Raw genomic sequence first — 12,775 nt, 5'->3', positions numbered from 1 at the left:
GAATCGCTCCCCTCTCTCTGATTTTCAGAATGCATCCATTTGAAATCTGGCTAAATCTGCATTTTAGTCAGATGATTTAGTCAGATTTCCAGATCTCAAACAGAAACACCTCATTAATCATTAATTTAGACCCCCACGGTTATACAGAATTGGTGACAATTTGTTTATCTTTGAAGGAGCTGCTGAGAAAGAGTTTAACAAGGAAATTACTGTGGAGCGAAGGAGAGTGTTTAACCTTTCAGAAGAAAGGCACTCCATTTAGCTTCCCTGAGGGTACAAATGGGGGTGTGTGCAAAATACATGCCGGCTTTTATCTGTTCTCCTAAGTAGGTTGAGCGCTTCCTCATCTGCGAACCCAGGGCCGGTGGGATAGATCCCCAACCATTTCAAGCCTGCGACCCCTTTCCAATGTCAAAATATTTTCTGTAACACCCCTACCCCCAGTTATTGGAAGTTGCAATTTTTAGTGTTGTTGATTAAGAAGAAAAGCTACTCTGAATTCAGTAAAGCTTTTAAATAAATCATGATAGCATCTATGTACACATGAAAAATAGTTCTGTCTTTCTGAGTCACAGCGTTCATTCAGCCTACAGATGATGTTTGGGTGCGTATGATTTCCAGCTCCTCTGCACCCCTCAAGGTCAGCGACCCACCAGGTTGCAACCCTTGGACTAGAAGTTCTCTGAGGCAGGAGGACCAGAGAGTCCTGGAGTGCCAGGACAGGAAGGAACCTCAGGAGGCATTTCAGCCACTCCCACCCGAAAGGTTGTCTGCCCTCTGTGAGGATCCCCTTGTTGGGGGACCCCTAGTTTAGTGAAGCAAGGGAGTTGGCATCCCACGTAGGCATATACCTGCCATAGGCTATCACTTCAGGGGCTTGGATCAAAGCCTGCAAACTGATTCCTTACGGTCCCTTACCAGGTGGTCTAGGCCTGGCATCCCGCAGTGGGAATGGCACGTGCGACTGCATCACTCTGGGCAGAAGTAGCTGATACCCCATGGGAGACAGAAGATGCAAGGTCCGTCTTCCATGGCTTGTGGGCCCAGAGCTCAGGGTTTTCTTGGCTCATTCCCCCCTCAGGTCCACATCAGACATCTTTTTTCTCTTTCTTCTTGGCAGGAGGGAGTGGGGAAAGGAAGTAGATGGGCAAAGAATGTCAATGATGAGGGATAAGGGAACGGGGAGGGCATTCCCTTTAAAGCAGTCCAGATCTGGGGTCCCTGGGTCCAAGGATGGGCCCGGGGGCCTGAGGACACCCTGCAATTATAGCCCATTTTGTACTTGTGGGCATTTTTCTGGAGAGAACATCTATACTTTTCACTGGATTCTCAGAGCTGTCCCTGAGTCAAAAAACATTCAGAACCCCTGGCCTAGAATTTGGACTTTTTCCTGACTCAGGCTTCCCACTCTCCTGTTACTCAGAACCGGTGAACTGTTACGGTGTTAGTCAAAGCCTGCAATGTGAAATATCAAATGCTCATTACCCACGACGATGGGAAACTAAGTAATTGCCAGGAACATGGTCTGATCACAGACGCAGCCTCCTTTGTTCTCCTGTGCAGGGCCCGGGATGGCGCTCTCCCTGACGGGGCTCATTGCCTTCTCCTTCCTGCAAGCCACCCTTGCCCTGAACCCTGAGGACCCCAACGTGTGCAGCCACTGGGAGAGGTAAGGTGTGGGTCTCAGATGGCCAGACACTCTCTGGGGGATCGCCCTGGGCATGGCAGTAGGGGACAGAGGCAGTCAGGAGATCCAGGAGCTGCCCTCTAAGGGTCTGCAGCCTGGCTGGGGAGATGGCCCAGATGCTGAGAGACAGGACAGAGCAGTGTAGATTCTGTCCAGAAGGTCAGGATGGAGGCAACTTACATTAACTGCAGTTACGACGCACTGTCCTGCCCCTCCCTGCACTAGCACTTCCCAGCCATTGCACAGATGAGAAAGTAGAGACTCAGAGGGGCTCAGTCCCTGTCCACAGCCAGATGGGGTGCAGTAAGTGGGGGCATGCGGACTGTGGTCCCAGGTGGCATGCTCTCTGATGCTGTGACGCCTTTCCTGGTCTCCCAGGACTGGCAGCCACGTGGCAGCTTGGATGTGTGGCCCCAGCAGCCTGCCCTGAGGTGGACGGGTGAAGGGGTCCTACTACTTCCGGTCTGGTGGGGGCAGGGTGTTGCCGGGGAAGGGTGGCCGAAGCTGCAGTGGAAGAGCAGGCTGCATTCCAGCTACGGCACTAGGTCCTGGGGGAATGGGCCAGGTCCCTGCAGACGGCCTGACTTTGAAGCACAAGGTTAAAGTATTGATTTTGGTGAGCAGAAAGACAGTGACCAGAGACCCAATCAGGGAAAAACCGAATTAAACCCCGGAATTGATTGGCCATGCTGACCAGGATGACTCTGCTACTTACATGTTAATAAATCAAATGAATAAAATTAAGATGAGGGCCCAATGGGAGAAGTGAATGGTAGAGGAAGAAAGGCGGGGGACTCGGAAGGGGGGTCCGTGCTTCATGCCCGTGAGGGTGGATAGCCCAGCCCTAGGGCAGGGAAAGGCACCTCAGCTAGGCAGGACCTGGCTCTGGGGTAGCCTGGACACTTGTGGGTCAGGAAGGATCAGCTAGGAGGCAGAGGGACAGTGTCTGCACTTGTGTGATCCCTGGAGACCAGATCCTGTGCGTGGTGTCCCAATAAAGTTGAGGATGGAGCAAAAGGCAGTACTGTGGTGTGTCCCTTTTTGGTAAAGTGGGAAGAAAACAAGATCCATCATGAGAAGACCTCAGTTCATTTCAATCTGGATTTTTCCACCTATAAGCTGTGTGACTCTGGGGAAGTCTCTGAACAGCTCTGAGCCTACTTCCACCTCTGTAAAGTGGGGAGAATCATTATCCTTGCCTCACAGGCTCGTTGGAAGATCAAGGGCAGCAGTTTCACGAAAGTGCTTTGAGGACCATAAGCATCAGTTACTGTCTTTTCTTGTTGACAACTGTGGCTTTGCAGGAACTGGTTATGATGGAGTTTAGTGCACATCAGACTCATGGGAGGTACATATGAAAAAGTCTCCTGCGGCCTATCCCCAAGATGCTGATTCAATATTGCATTTTTCATAAGCTTTCTACGTGATTTGGAGGTTACTCAGGCCCCTTGCCTGTTCTGGCTTTGGTGAATTTAAACCTTTATTTCCCAGTGGGTCAGAGAGGTATTGGGAAGAGCCCCTCATTATTCTGTGGGTTTTGGACTCCAGCCTCAGAGGACCCCTTTCATCCCTCTGGTCCTGTTAAGACACAGCTGCTTCCTGCTACTGTCTCTGCTGCCTCACAGCCCCTCGAGTGCCTCCTTTGCAGCTGCTCACCTCTGCCTGCCCTAGTGGCTCTATCCAGAGTCCCTCTCTTCCAGGGAGCATCCCCCACAGGGAGGGCCCCTTCTGACTTCTCTCTCTGTCTGAGCCCCATTTGTACTCACTAATTTTGTACACCTGCCCAACATGAATACATTTGGAATGTGAAAATATTCTGAACTGAGCTGAACTAAGCTGGCATTTCAGGCTTCTTAGTCTATCAGCCAAGGGTACAGCCTGGATGGGAAGACAAGGAGTGAAATCTAACAGCTAGAATGAGGTCTGGGGACTCTCTGGGCTTCTCTGGCCCCAAGGGGTAAGCCTTGTGGGCAATGCCTGGTGACACCAGGTGCTTTCTTCTTCTCAGTCTTTCCAGCTGAGCTCCATTGTAAGTTATGTATGGATGGATCTAGCCTGTGTTGTTCCAGAAACACACCCCGGTCCCTGGAGACCGCTTAGGGAGAATTTCTCAGCTGGATTAGTGCTTCTGGCGGCTCCTTATTAATTATGCCCCTCCACCATAAAACCCAGTGTAAAGACCTCTCCCCGATAGTAAAGCCTGGCTCTCCAAGATTAATCTGGCCCCTCATTAGCATGTTGGCAAATGAGCAGTGTTAAGCCACCCAGCCATGAAACCAGGGGCACACACTTCGGGTCAGAGAACTTGGAGTTGGTACGAGGCCTCGTTGCCAGACTCGTTCAGCCCAGGGCATCCTGCAGAGCCTGGTCTCTACCCCGTGACTGCCCCCTCCAGCCCTCTGCTGGGCTTCTCTCTGGGCATCCAAGGTCTATGTTAGGGCTGAAAAGGGAGGCTGGACCCCCAAGTGCTTAACAAAGGTGGGGAATCCATTCTGTGTGCTGGTCTTGCTCCCTCTCTCCCCCACCTTGGTGAGGGAGGAAAGATCCTTCAGTGCCTAGCACAGGAAGTGAATCATTGCCTGTCAACATCTATTAAACGCTTACTGTTTAAGCATGTTACATGTATAGCATATCTTGTTTTATTTTCCCACTGCCCTGAGAGATTACTGCCCTCCTTTAATCCTCACAATAACCACACAACCTGGTTAGACTTACAGGTGAGGAAACAGAGACTTATATGAGTCAAATAACGCATCTAAGGGCATGCTGCTAACAGGCAACAGGCTTCAAACTTGCCCCTCCTACTGCCCCCATGTTTGGATTCCAGGGGCCGTGCACGCTCCCCGTTCATCCTCTTGCTCTAAGTGAGGTATTCAGGAGATGTGCTGGAGCAAAGAATCATGCGATCCCAGAGTTGGAGGAGGACTCTGGGTGGCTGGAGTGAGGGTTGAGTTGCCTCAGTTTCCCCAAGCCTGGAGATAAACAGGGTTTGGGCTATTTTTTTCCTAGATGTGTGCTTCTGAGGCATATCTCAGGTGTGCCAGCTGGTGGGGGCACACCGAGAGCCCTCCTTACATCCCCAGTGCTTCAGAGAAACAGAATTTCCCACCACCCAGGCCTCTGAGCATTGTTGACTGCTTTTGGCCTCCTCCTTCTGGATGCCAGACCTTTGACCTTTCAGGCATCAGAGAGCCTACTGTGGACCCACTTGGGGAGCTGGCCTGCCCAGCCCCTTTGCAAGTTAACCAATGCAGTTTCCTCAGGCAAGGCAGACGTGCTTTTACAGCCTGGACCTGGCCATCTGGCCCAGGTCAGTGAGCCTTCTGGGAAAAACACTGAATAATACCAACCTACATAGAAATTAATTCCTTAGATCTCAGCTGAGGTCCTCTCTCCAGCCTGCTTAGGAAACGTGAGTCCTCACTTCAGCATCCTGGCTTGAATGCCACTTCATGCAACCGCTGCCAGGGGCCGGCAGGTAGAAAGGCTTATTTTGGTTAAGCTGAGATCTGCTTCCCCGTGGCTTCCACCTGCTGGTCCAGGTTTACAGCTAACAGGCAGGATGACAAGAAACCACTTCTATCAGGGACATATCCCCAGTGTACCCCCAGCTATACCAGAGGCAGAATAGAGTAGAAAGTAACTGGAGGAGCTTGTGGAAGCCACTTAGGCCCCCTGATACTCAGTTTCCTGGTCTGTAAAGCGAGAACAATTCCACCTGCCTAAGATTGTGAGGAATGAAATGTATTAAAACACTTGACACAGGGTGCTCAATAAATGTTAGCAGCTATTGATACTGCAGTGTGAGCTGGGCAAGTCACTTTTCTCTGAGCCTTAGTGTCTTCCTCTATAAAATGGGGCCACTTAGTTCATAGAGTTGCTGCAAAGACCAGCTTCCAAGCATGTTCTTTGAAAACCATAAAGATATGAACAAACACATAAAGTATTTTTAAACTTGTTGGCTCTGCCTTCCAGAGCCACACAGAATAAAACTACCCCCTGCTTCTTTATTCATTCTCTGTTAAATGAACAAATGAACTCAAATTTTAGAAAATGATCTGGGCCAAAGGTCAGTAAATATGTCCTGGGGCCAACCTGGGGTCGGGGAGGCTGGAATATGAGGGCATTCAGGGCAGGGGGAGGATAGTTGGGAGGGAGGAGGTTAGAACCTCCGGACACTTGGCTGTGGAGCTTGGCCTCAGGGCTGTGGGCTCAGATGCCCTGGGGAATATCAGCTCAGCTTCCCAAGTGCTAATCATGGCTCCCATCTCCCATCTGGTTCTCAGCTATGCTGTGACTGTCCAGGAATCGTATGCACACCCCTTCGATCAGATCTATTACACACGATGCACAGACATCCTCAACTGGTTCAAGTGCACCAGGCACCGGTGAGTACCTCTCTCAGATGACGGGGCAGGGAAAAGGCACTGGGCTCTCAGGGCTTGCCTCTGTACAAGTTAGAAAAAGGCCACTGGAGCAGATGTTGTCATGCGCCTCCACTCTGAACACCCAAGATGCTCTGCTGGTGGCTTCTTTCTGGCCAAAAGAGCTTGTGGGTAAGACAGGCCAGCAGTGCTGGAGAGTTAATGCTCTTGAGGGCATCCCTCAACCAGGGATGGGGAGATGGGGAGGTGGTGGATAACTACCCCAACTTCGTCACACTTGGGATGGCAGGAACATCTCTTAGCCATGTTCTACATGTATCCTAGAAGTCTCCAGTGATGGAACCCCAGTTGCCCGTAGAAGTAACCTGCTCAATAATATACCGTAAATTGGCTGCCTTTACTTCCCTGTCTCACTTTTCCATCCTCCTACCAGTACTTCCTAGGATTGCCTCCAAAATAAACTACTTGTTCTTGAATCCTTTTCTTAGGGTTTGCCTTTGGGGGAAAACCCAACCTAAGACAGCCCCCTGCCCTGAGCAGATGTAGCCCCATATCAGGGCATCTGGCTTGAAGAACAGAGTGCAGGCTAGAATTCAGCAACCTCTCGGCACCTTGGCCAGGCTTTCCTTAGCAGTGCTCAACATGGACAACTGCACATTGTCAGTCTTGTACCCTTGTCTGCAGCCCTCCTGCAGATCATATGTTATCACGTCACTCAGGGAAAGGCAAGAGGAAGGAAGAAACAACATGCTTTAAGGGATGACCCTGGAAAGACACTTTACTTTGGGATTCCCCGTGTACTCATCAAACTTAATAATCCCACCGGGCGCAGTGGCTCACGCCTGTAATCCCAGCACTTTGGGAGGCTGAGGCGGGCGGATCATGAAGTCAAGAGAACGAGATCATCCTGGCTAACATGGTGAAACCCCGTCTCTACTAAAAATACAAAAAATTAGCCGGGCATGGTGGCAGGTGCCTGTAGTCCCAGCTACTAGGGAGGCTGAGGCAGGAGAATGGCATGAACTCCACCATTCAGGCAGAGCTTGCAGTGAGCCAAGATCGCGCCACTGCACTCCAGCCTGGGCAACAGAGCGAGACTCCATCTCAAAAAAAAAAAAAACCAAAAACCAAAAAATGAAACAAAAAAACCTTAATAATCCTTGTTCTACCTACCCTGCAGTGTCCAGGGAGGTCAGGAATGTGAAAATTACTTTGAAAAATACAGGGGAAAATGGAGGAAAGTGTGAGATATTAGCCACATGTGAAGTGACACTATTTGAAGGGTGAGAGACTAGCTGTTGAAGGGTAAATAAGGGAGTAAGGGAGAGACCCCAGGGTGGGCCCTTTTCCTAGTTGCTGAATATCTGTTGATTCCAGATTTCTCCTTTGCTTCTCCTATGAGCCCAGTTCCTCTTTGAGGATAATTCAGGAATCATGCTGGGCAGCAACATGGATGAGAAAACTCGTTCTGTGCTGAGAAGCCGAAGTCCTGGTTTTCTTTGAGGTTTTGCTACTAACTGGCTGTGAGACATTGAGCAGAGCTATACTTGCTGCTTTAAAATCCTTGCCTGCTAATTCCAACATCTGGGTCATCTCAGGGTTGGTCTTCACTGATTGCTTTTTTTTTTTCTGCATGGGGAGTTTCTTGTTTTTTGGTGTTTTGTTTGTTTGTCTGTTTGTTTTTTGACAGAGTCCCACTCTGTTGCCCAGGCTGGAGTGCAGTGGCGTGATCTCGGCTCACTGCAACCTCTGCCTTCCCGGTTCAAGTAATTCTCCTGCCTCAGCCTCCTGAGTAGCTGGGATTACATGCACCCGCCACCACATCCTTCTAATTTTTGTATTTCTAGTAGAGATGGGGTTTCACCATATTGGCCAGGCTGGTCTCAAACTCCCGACCTTGTGATCTCCTCGCCTTGGCTTTCCAAAGTGCTGGGATTACAGGCGTGAGCCACCGCGCCTGGCCAGTGTGTTTCTTTATATGCCTAGTAATCTTGGATTATATTGTGAGCATTATGAATGACATGTGGAGACCAGATTCTGTTATGTTCCTCCAGAGAATATTAATTTGTTGTTGTTGTTGTTTGTTTATTTTTTTAGCGGCCTGGTTACTTGGCTAAACACAAATTCCAAACTCTGAAAGTTTAATATTTTTAGCATTAGCTAGGCTGCTTGGAATATGTCCTCCATAAGGATAAATCAGTGGCCAGACACTTGGGCAGGGATTTTACAAAGATGTTGGGGCTCCCTCTTTGTAGCTCTCACCTCTCTAAGGTTTCCCCTTTCACCTGCTACCTGCTGGGTGCACCCTGGACTTGTCCTGTGGTTCTTCAAATGAGCAAGTTTGTGTGTTTTCTGTCTGAATTTTAGTTGCCTGGAGCATTGTTGTGCTAACTTGCCCAGCACCATTCCCTTCTCTCAAATGTCCACTTGCCTCCAGTATCCACCTGCTTTTGTCCTCCCTCAAGTGCCTTCAGGTAGTTGTTTTGTATATTTTCCCCTAGATTTTATAGTTGCTATTTGCAGAAAGGTGGTCCAATAGGAGTGACTCAGCTATTACTGCATCCCCTTCCTCTAGCATTTGACTGTGGAATGAGGAGATGGGACTAAATGCTCTCTTTCACCCCACCAATTTTGCCAGAGTTGGCTGCTTGCGGCCCTGGTCAAAGACAGAGGCAGAAATAGTAGTGCTGCTTCTCCCAAAGTCGTGGCAGGCCCATTGTGAGAGCCAAGTTTGCTCAGGGGTGTGGCCCTTTTGGGTACTTGAAGGCTAGGGCTGCCATCCATCACCACTGAGGTGGTGGCTGCTTATTAAAATAGGCTGTATTCCTAGAACATGAATTATTTTGCTAAATTATTGAGTCGCCTTGCAGCTTTCCTGATGACCTAGAGTGTGCATGCTAACAGCTTGCACCCTCCGTCTGCTTTGGTGTGGAATGGCATGTTTTAACCCAGCATCCTTCCCCTGAGAGCAGCCTGGCACCTGGCCTTGCTTCCCTCTCTTGCTTTCCAACCTGCACAGGGACAAACAAAGATGGGTGAGCCAGAAACAATGGGTGGCAACGCTCTCCTGAGGGGCGTTAATGATGCCCAGATCACCCCCCGTTGGGGGGGTCGGGGATAATCCTGTTTGCTGGGGAGAACAGGCTGGATGACCTCTGAGTGGATTCTGAGTCATTCTTTACCTGAGAGGCTTATACAACCCCTGAAACTGCCGGGAGCTGCCTTCTGTGCTGGGGAAGTAGCTTTACTTTGAGGCCAGCTTTCCTTCCATTATGGGTTTTTGACAAAGTTGAATGACCTTAGCTTACGACATTCCCAAATATCACAGATTTCCCCAGAGTTCTGCACTGTCATTTGTTATGAAGTGAGGGCTTTAAGGTGTGGGAGGGTTGTCCCAGCCTGTATTATAGGACTCTTTTCCTAAGCCAGCCCGACCCTCCATGGAACATAGTCTGTAGGTGTCTCTGATGACCAGACCCTGCTGCTGTGCTGCTGAGAAGAGTCCACAGGGCAAGCTCCCCTTAGGTGCTGATGGAAAAGTGGAAAGAGGTCTGGCTTCAAGGCCCAAGGACTTGGGGTTGGGTCCAAGTTCCACTCCATGACCTTGGGCAGGTCACTTCCTCTCTCTAGTCTCTAGTGGCCACTTCAAATCTCTTCCACTTTGACTCTCCATGTGAAGAAGGGGCTTTGCCTATGAATACCCTATTTTGATTTCCTCCTAAGGACTCCGTATTTCCTTTTACTTACTCCTTCACTGTGGCCATCTGTAAGGCCAGAATCTACCCTGTGAAACCTGGTAGAGGGCAGTAGGTTAAGCCTAGCAGCTTTGAAATTGGAGTGAGCTAGGTTTGAATCCTGGCTCTGACCCTGATTAGCTGTGCTGGTCACTAACTTCACTAATTTTAGTTTTCTTATTCATAAAACAAAGGGTGGGGAGTTGAGGGGAACATAAAAAAATAGAATAAAAGCTCTAAAAGGGAAAGAAATAAAATAAAGGGGAATAGTAATGGCGCCTGCTGCAGGGAATGGAATGAGATGTTGCTCATAGTCTCTCTGGCATGGGGCTAAGTCTTCACACTTGTGTCAGCATAAGGTCTGGAACCCAGGTGTCTGACTCCCAGTGCTGCAGCTCCATGGGCCTCAGCTTCTTCCTTTGCTGGGCAAGGGGTCGGTTCAGGGCCTTCCCAGGGATGGCATGCGAGGCTCCTCTCCCGGAGGTGTTATTTTTGGTGTGGGGGAGATTAATCTACTCTCCGGACTGAGTTGGACTCAAAGGGTCCTTTTGCTGACCCTGCCTCAGTTCTCCAAGTGGGGGGGACCAATACTCAGGGGGCTGTGAGCAGTCTGGCTTGTTAGAGGGGTGGGACGGGGCGGGCACAGAAACCCTCAGGTCCTGACTTCTATCCAGGTCACCCCATGGGCTCTTCAAGTCCAGAATCTGGGTGTTTTAAGGAACTAAGGAGAAGTTCATGGTTGCCCTCCACAGTGTCACTCCAAAAAGTATCTTCTGCAGCCCTTCTATTTAGAAGTGATTGGGGAAAAGTCAGCAGGTTTAGAAAGTGCCGTGTAATACATTCTGCATCACAACAGCCCAAATCCCACTATTGATTTCTTTATTGTGTTCCTTCATATTTGAAGCCGCCATGCATTTTAAAGTAATTATTGAATGGCATCCTCAATATAGCTTAACACAAATATCATTCTAAACGGGAGGGATTGATTTTCAATACTTTCAAGTGGCTTTCTCCCTTGTGCCTTAGGATCAGTTATAAGACGGCGTATCGGAGAGGCCTCCGGACCATGTACCGGCGGAGGTCCCAGTGCTGCCCTGGCTACTATGAGAATGGAGACTTCTGCATACGTATGTAGGGGCTGCTGCTGTTCTGGCCTCAGTGGGGAAGGGAGGAGAGGCGAAAGGAGGGGAGGGGAGGTAGGGCTGATATCCATGGCCCCTAGGCAGCAGTCCTCAGCCAGATGGCTCCAGAAGTCCCTGCCTGCTACCGGTGCTCAGAAGGAATAATGAATTTGCTGCAAATACAGTAGCAAGGGTTGGACCATCAGATCAACCTCCTTACAGGGTGGATGGAAGTCCGTGAGTTCAAGGCCTTGATGGGGGATAGGGGAGAAGTGGCTCCTTCTGGAGTGGGCACTCTGAGGAGCAAGGGAGAAGAAGTGCTGGGTGCCTGGCACAGGGTTAAGATGTGCAGGTGCTCAAGACAGCTTTGCTGGATGGAAGGAGAGATGGATGGGTATGTGGATGGACAGCTGGATGGGTGGAAATGGGAAAGGGAGGAAGGAAGGCTGGGTTGTTGGATGTCAAAACCACAGTAAGAAAAGGATGGGGGCAAAGGTGAGACGGACCATGAGGGAGTGGTTCCGGGAGCTCGGAGGATTTCCAAAAAGGATTTGGGGGACATTGGAGAAGAGGTGTGTGCATGAAAGACAAACATTGCCTCTTTTCCTATTTGTTAAGAGCAGCTCAGAAAATGTAAGCCTTAGTGTCCCCTAAGAAAGACAAGAGCTGAGTTGCTGGCAGCTGCAGGCCCTCTGGGAGAAGAGCAGCGTGGTTCAGTGGAGGCACCCCGGAGCAGGAGCCTGTAGATCTGGGCTTCCTAGCTATGGGGCTTTGGGCAAGTCACTTAACCTCTCTGGGAGAATGATTGTAGGGTCCCTGTTGGGTTCTAAGGGACTCTTTCCCCACTCACCTCTGACCCAGTGACATGGGGCCAGTGGCCTTTCCAGCGGGCCTTGGAAGGTTCCCTCAACTGCAGGAGAGTGTCAGAGGAGCTGGGAGGCCCTCGTTTAATGACTGAGAAGAGATTCCACCCCCAAAGCTTCTGCCTCTTCATTTGGAGAGCAAGTTTCCTTGTTAGTATTCTCTTTGCCATTCGAGTGGGTAGAGAGAGTTCGCACCAGAGGGAAAATTTGGGCAGAGTGGGTGTGTTGATGTTGGGAATAAAATGACAATTTTCTCCTACTGTTGTTACATCTCCCCCAATGCTGGAGAAACTCAATTCTAATTGCATTACAAGAATGAATGAAAAATGTACCCTCCAATGGGTTCAGTAGTGGTGGTTTTGTAGGAAAGATACAAAGCAGTTCACCTAAAAGGCCATTCCTCAGGAGCAGGGCAGAGGACTGAGCTAGGACAAGGCCTTGGTCAGTACCTCACCTGGGATGGGGTAACCAAGACCCAGGTGTAGATGTGAGATCAGGACTCAGGCTTTCCTGCTGCTGCTCTGTCTGCATGGAGTAGTGCGAAATCAGGCCAGGGGCAGGACACGGGACTCACAAAGCCTCAGAGACAGATGTAAGCGGCCTGCCGAAGCTCAGGGCACAGTGATGGACTCAGGGAGATTATGAAGGCAGTTTGGATGTCAGTACAGAGATCCAGGAATGGACGAGCACATTTCCTTTCTAATTTCCATTAGTGAACGGTGGCAAAGCTCTTGGAAAATGAAGAGCAGGGCAGAAGTGCTAAGTGTCCTGATTGCACAGGAGGCCCAGTCTTGCTGACAGGCAAGGGCAGTTGATACCTTCCGACTTACTCCTTATGTAACCACCGGGTACTAACTTCTGGCCAGGTGACCCTAGGACGGTCCACCAGGAAATCAAACTCAAAAAGCCACTTTCGGGATGGAAGACTTCTAGGAGGGGACAGGAGAGTTCTGGCGGGGAGATGGGATGTGTGGAACCCTGGGTG

General features: G+C 49.9%; 1 protein-coding gene across 17 annotated transcripts in view; it reads left to right on the top strand.

The window, feature by feature from the left end:
* The window catches only part of MEGF11 (multiple EGF like domains 11), a 381,359-nt gene that overhangs the window by 130,672 nt on the left and 237,912 nt on the right, over positions 1-12,775 (top strand). For 15 of the 17 annotated variants that reach the window (XR_004030546.1, XM_003267113.3, XM_030814597.1 and 12 more), the window contains exons 2-4: positions 1,564-1,669; positions 5,974-6,075; positions 10,833-10,933. Coding sequence is in view for 16 of the 17 variants with exons in the window: in XM_003267113.3 (XP_003267161.1) it covers positions 1,572-1,669; positions 5,974-6,075; positions 10,833-10,933 (301 nt within the window). In the remaining variant the exon portion in view is untranslated. Of the gene's footprint in view, positions 1-1,563; positions 1,670-5,973; positions 6,076-10,832; positions 10,934-12,775 lie in introns of those variants that run through there. The other 2 variants (XM_030814606.1, XM_030814599.1) reach the window with 1 other exon arrangement.

Source organism: Nomascus leucogenys, chromosome 6 (genome assembly GCF_006542625.1).
Source record: "Nomascus leucogenys isolate Asia chromosome 6, Asia_NLE_v1, whole genome shotgun sequence".
In the NCBI taxonomy this organism is placed as follows: Eukaryota; Metazoa; Chordata; class Mammalia; order Primates; family Hylobatidae; genus Nomascus; species Nomascus leucogenys.
The sequence above is the reverse complement of the archived record's forward strand: the minus strand, read 5'-3'. Positions and strand labels throughout refer to the sequence as shown.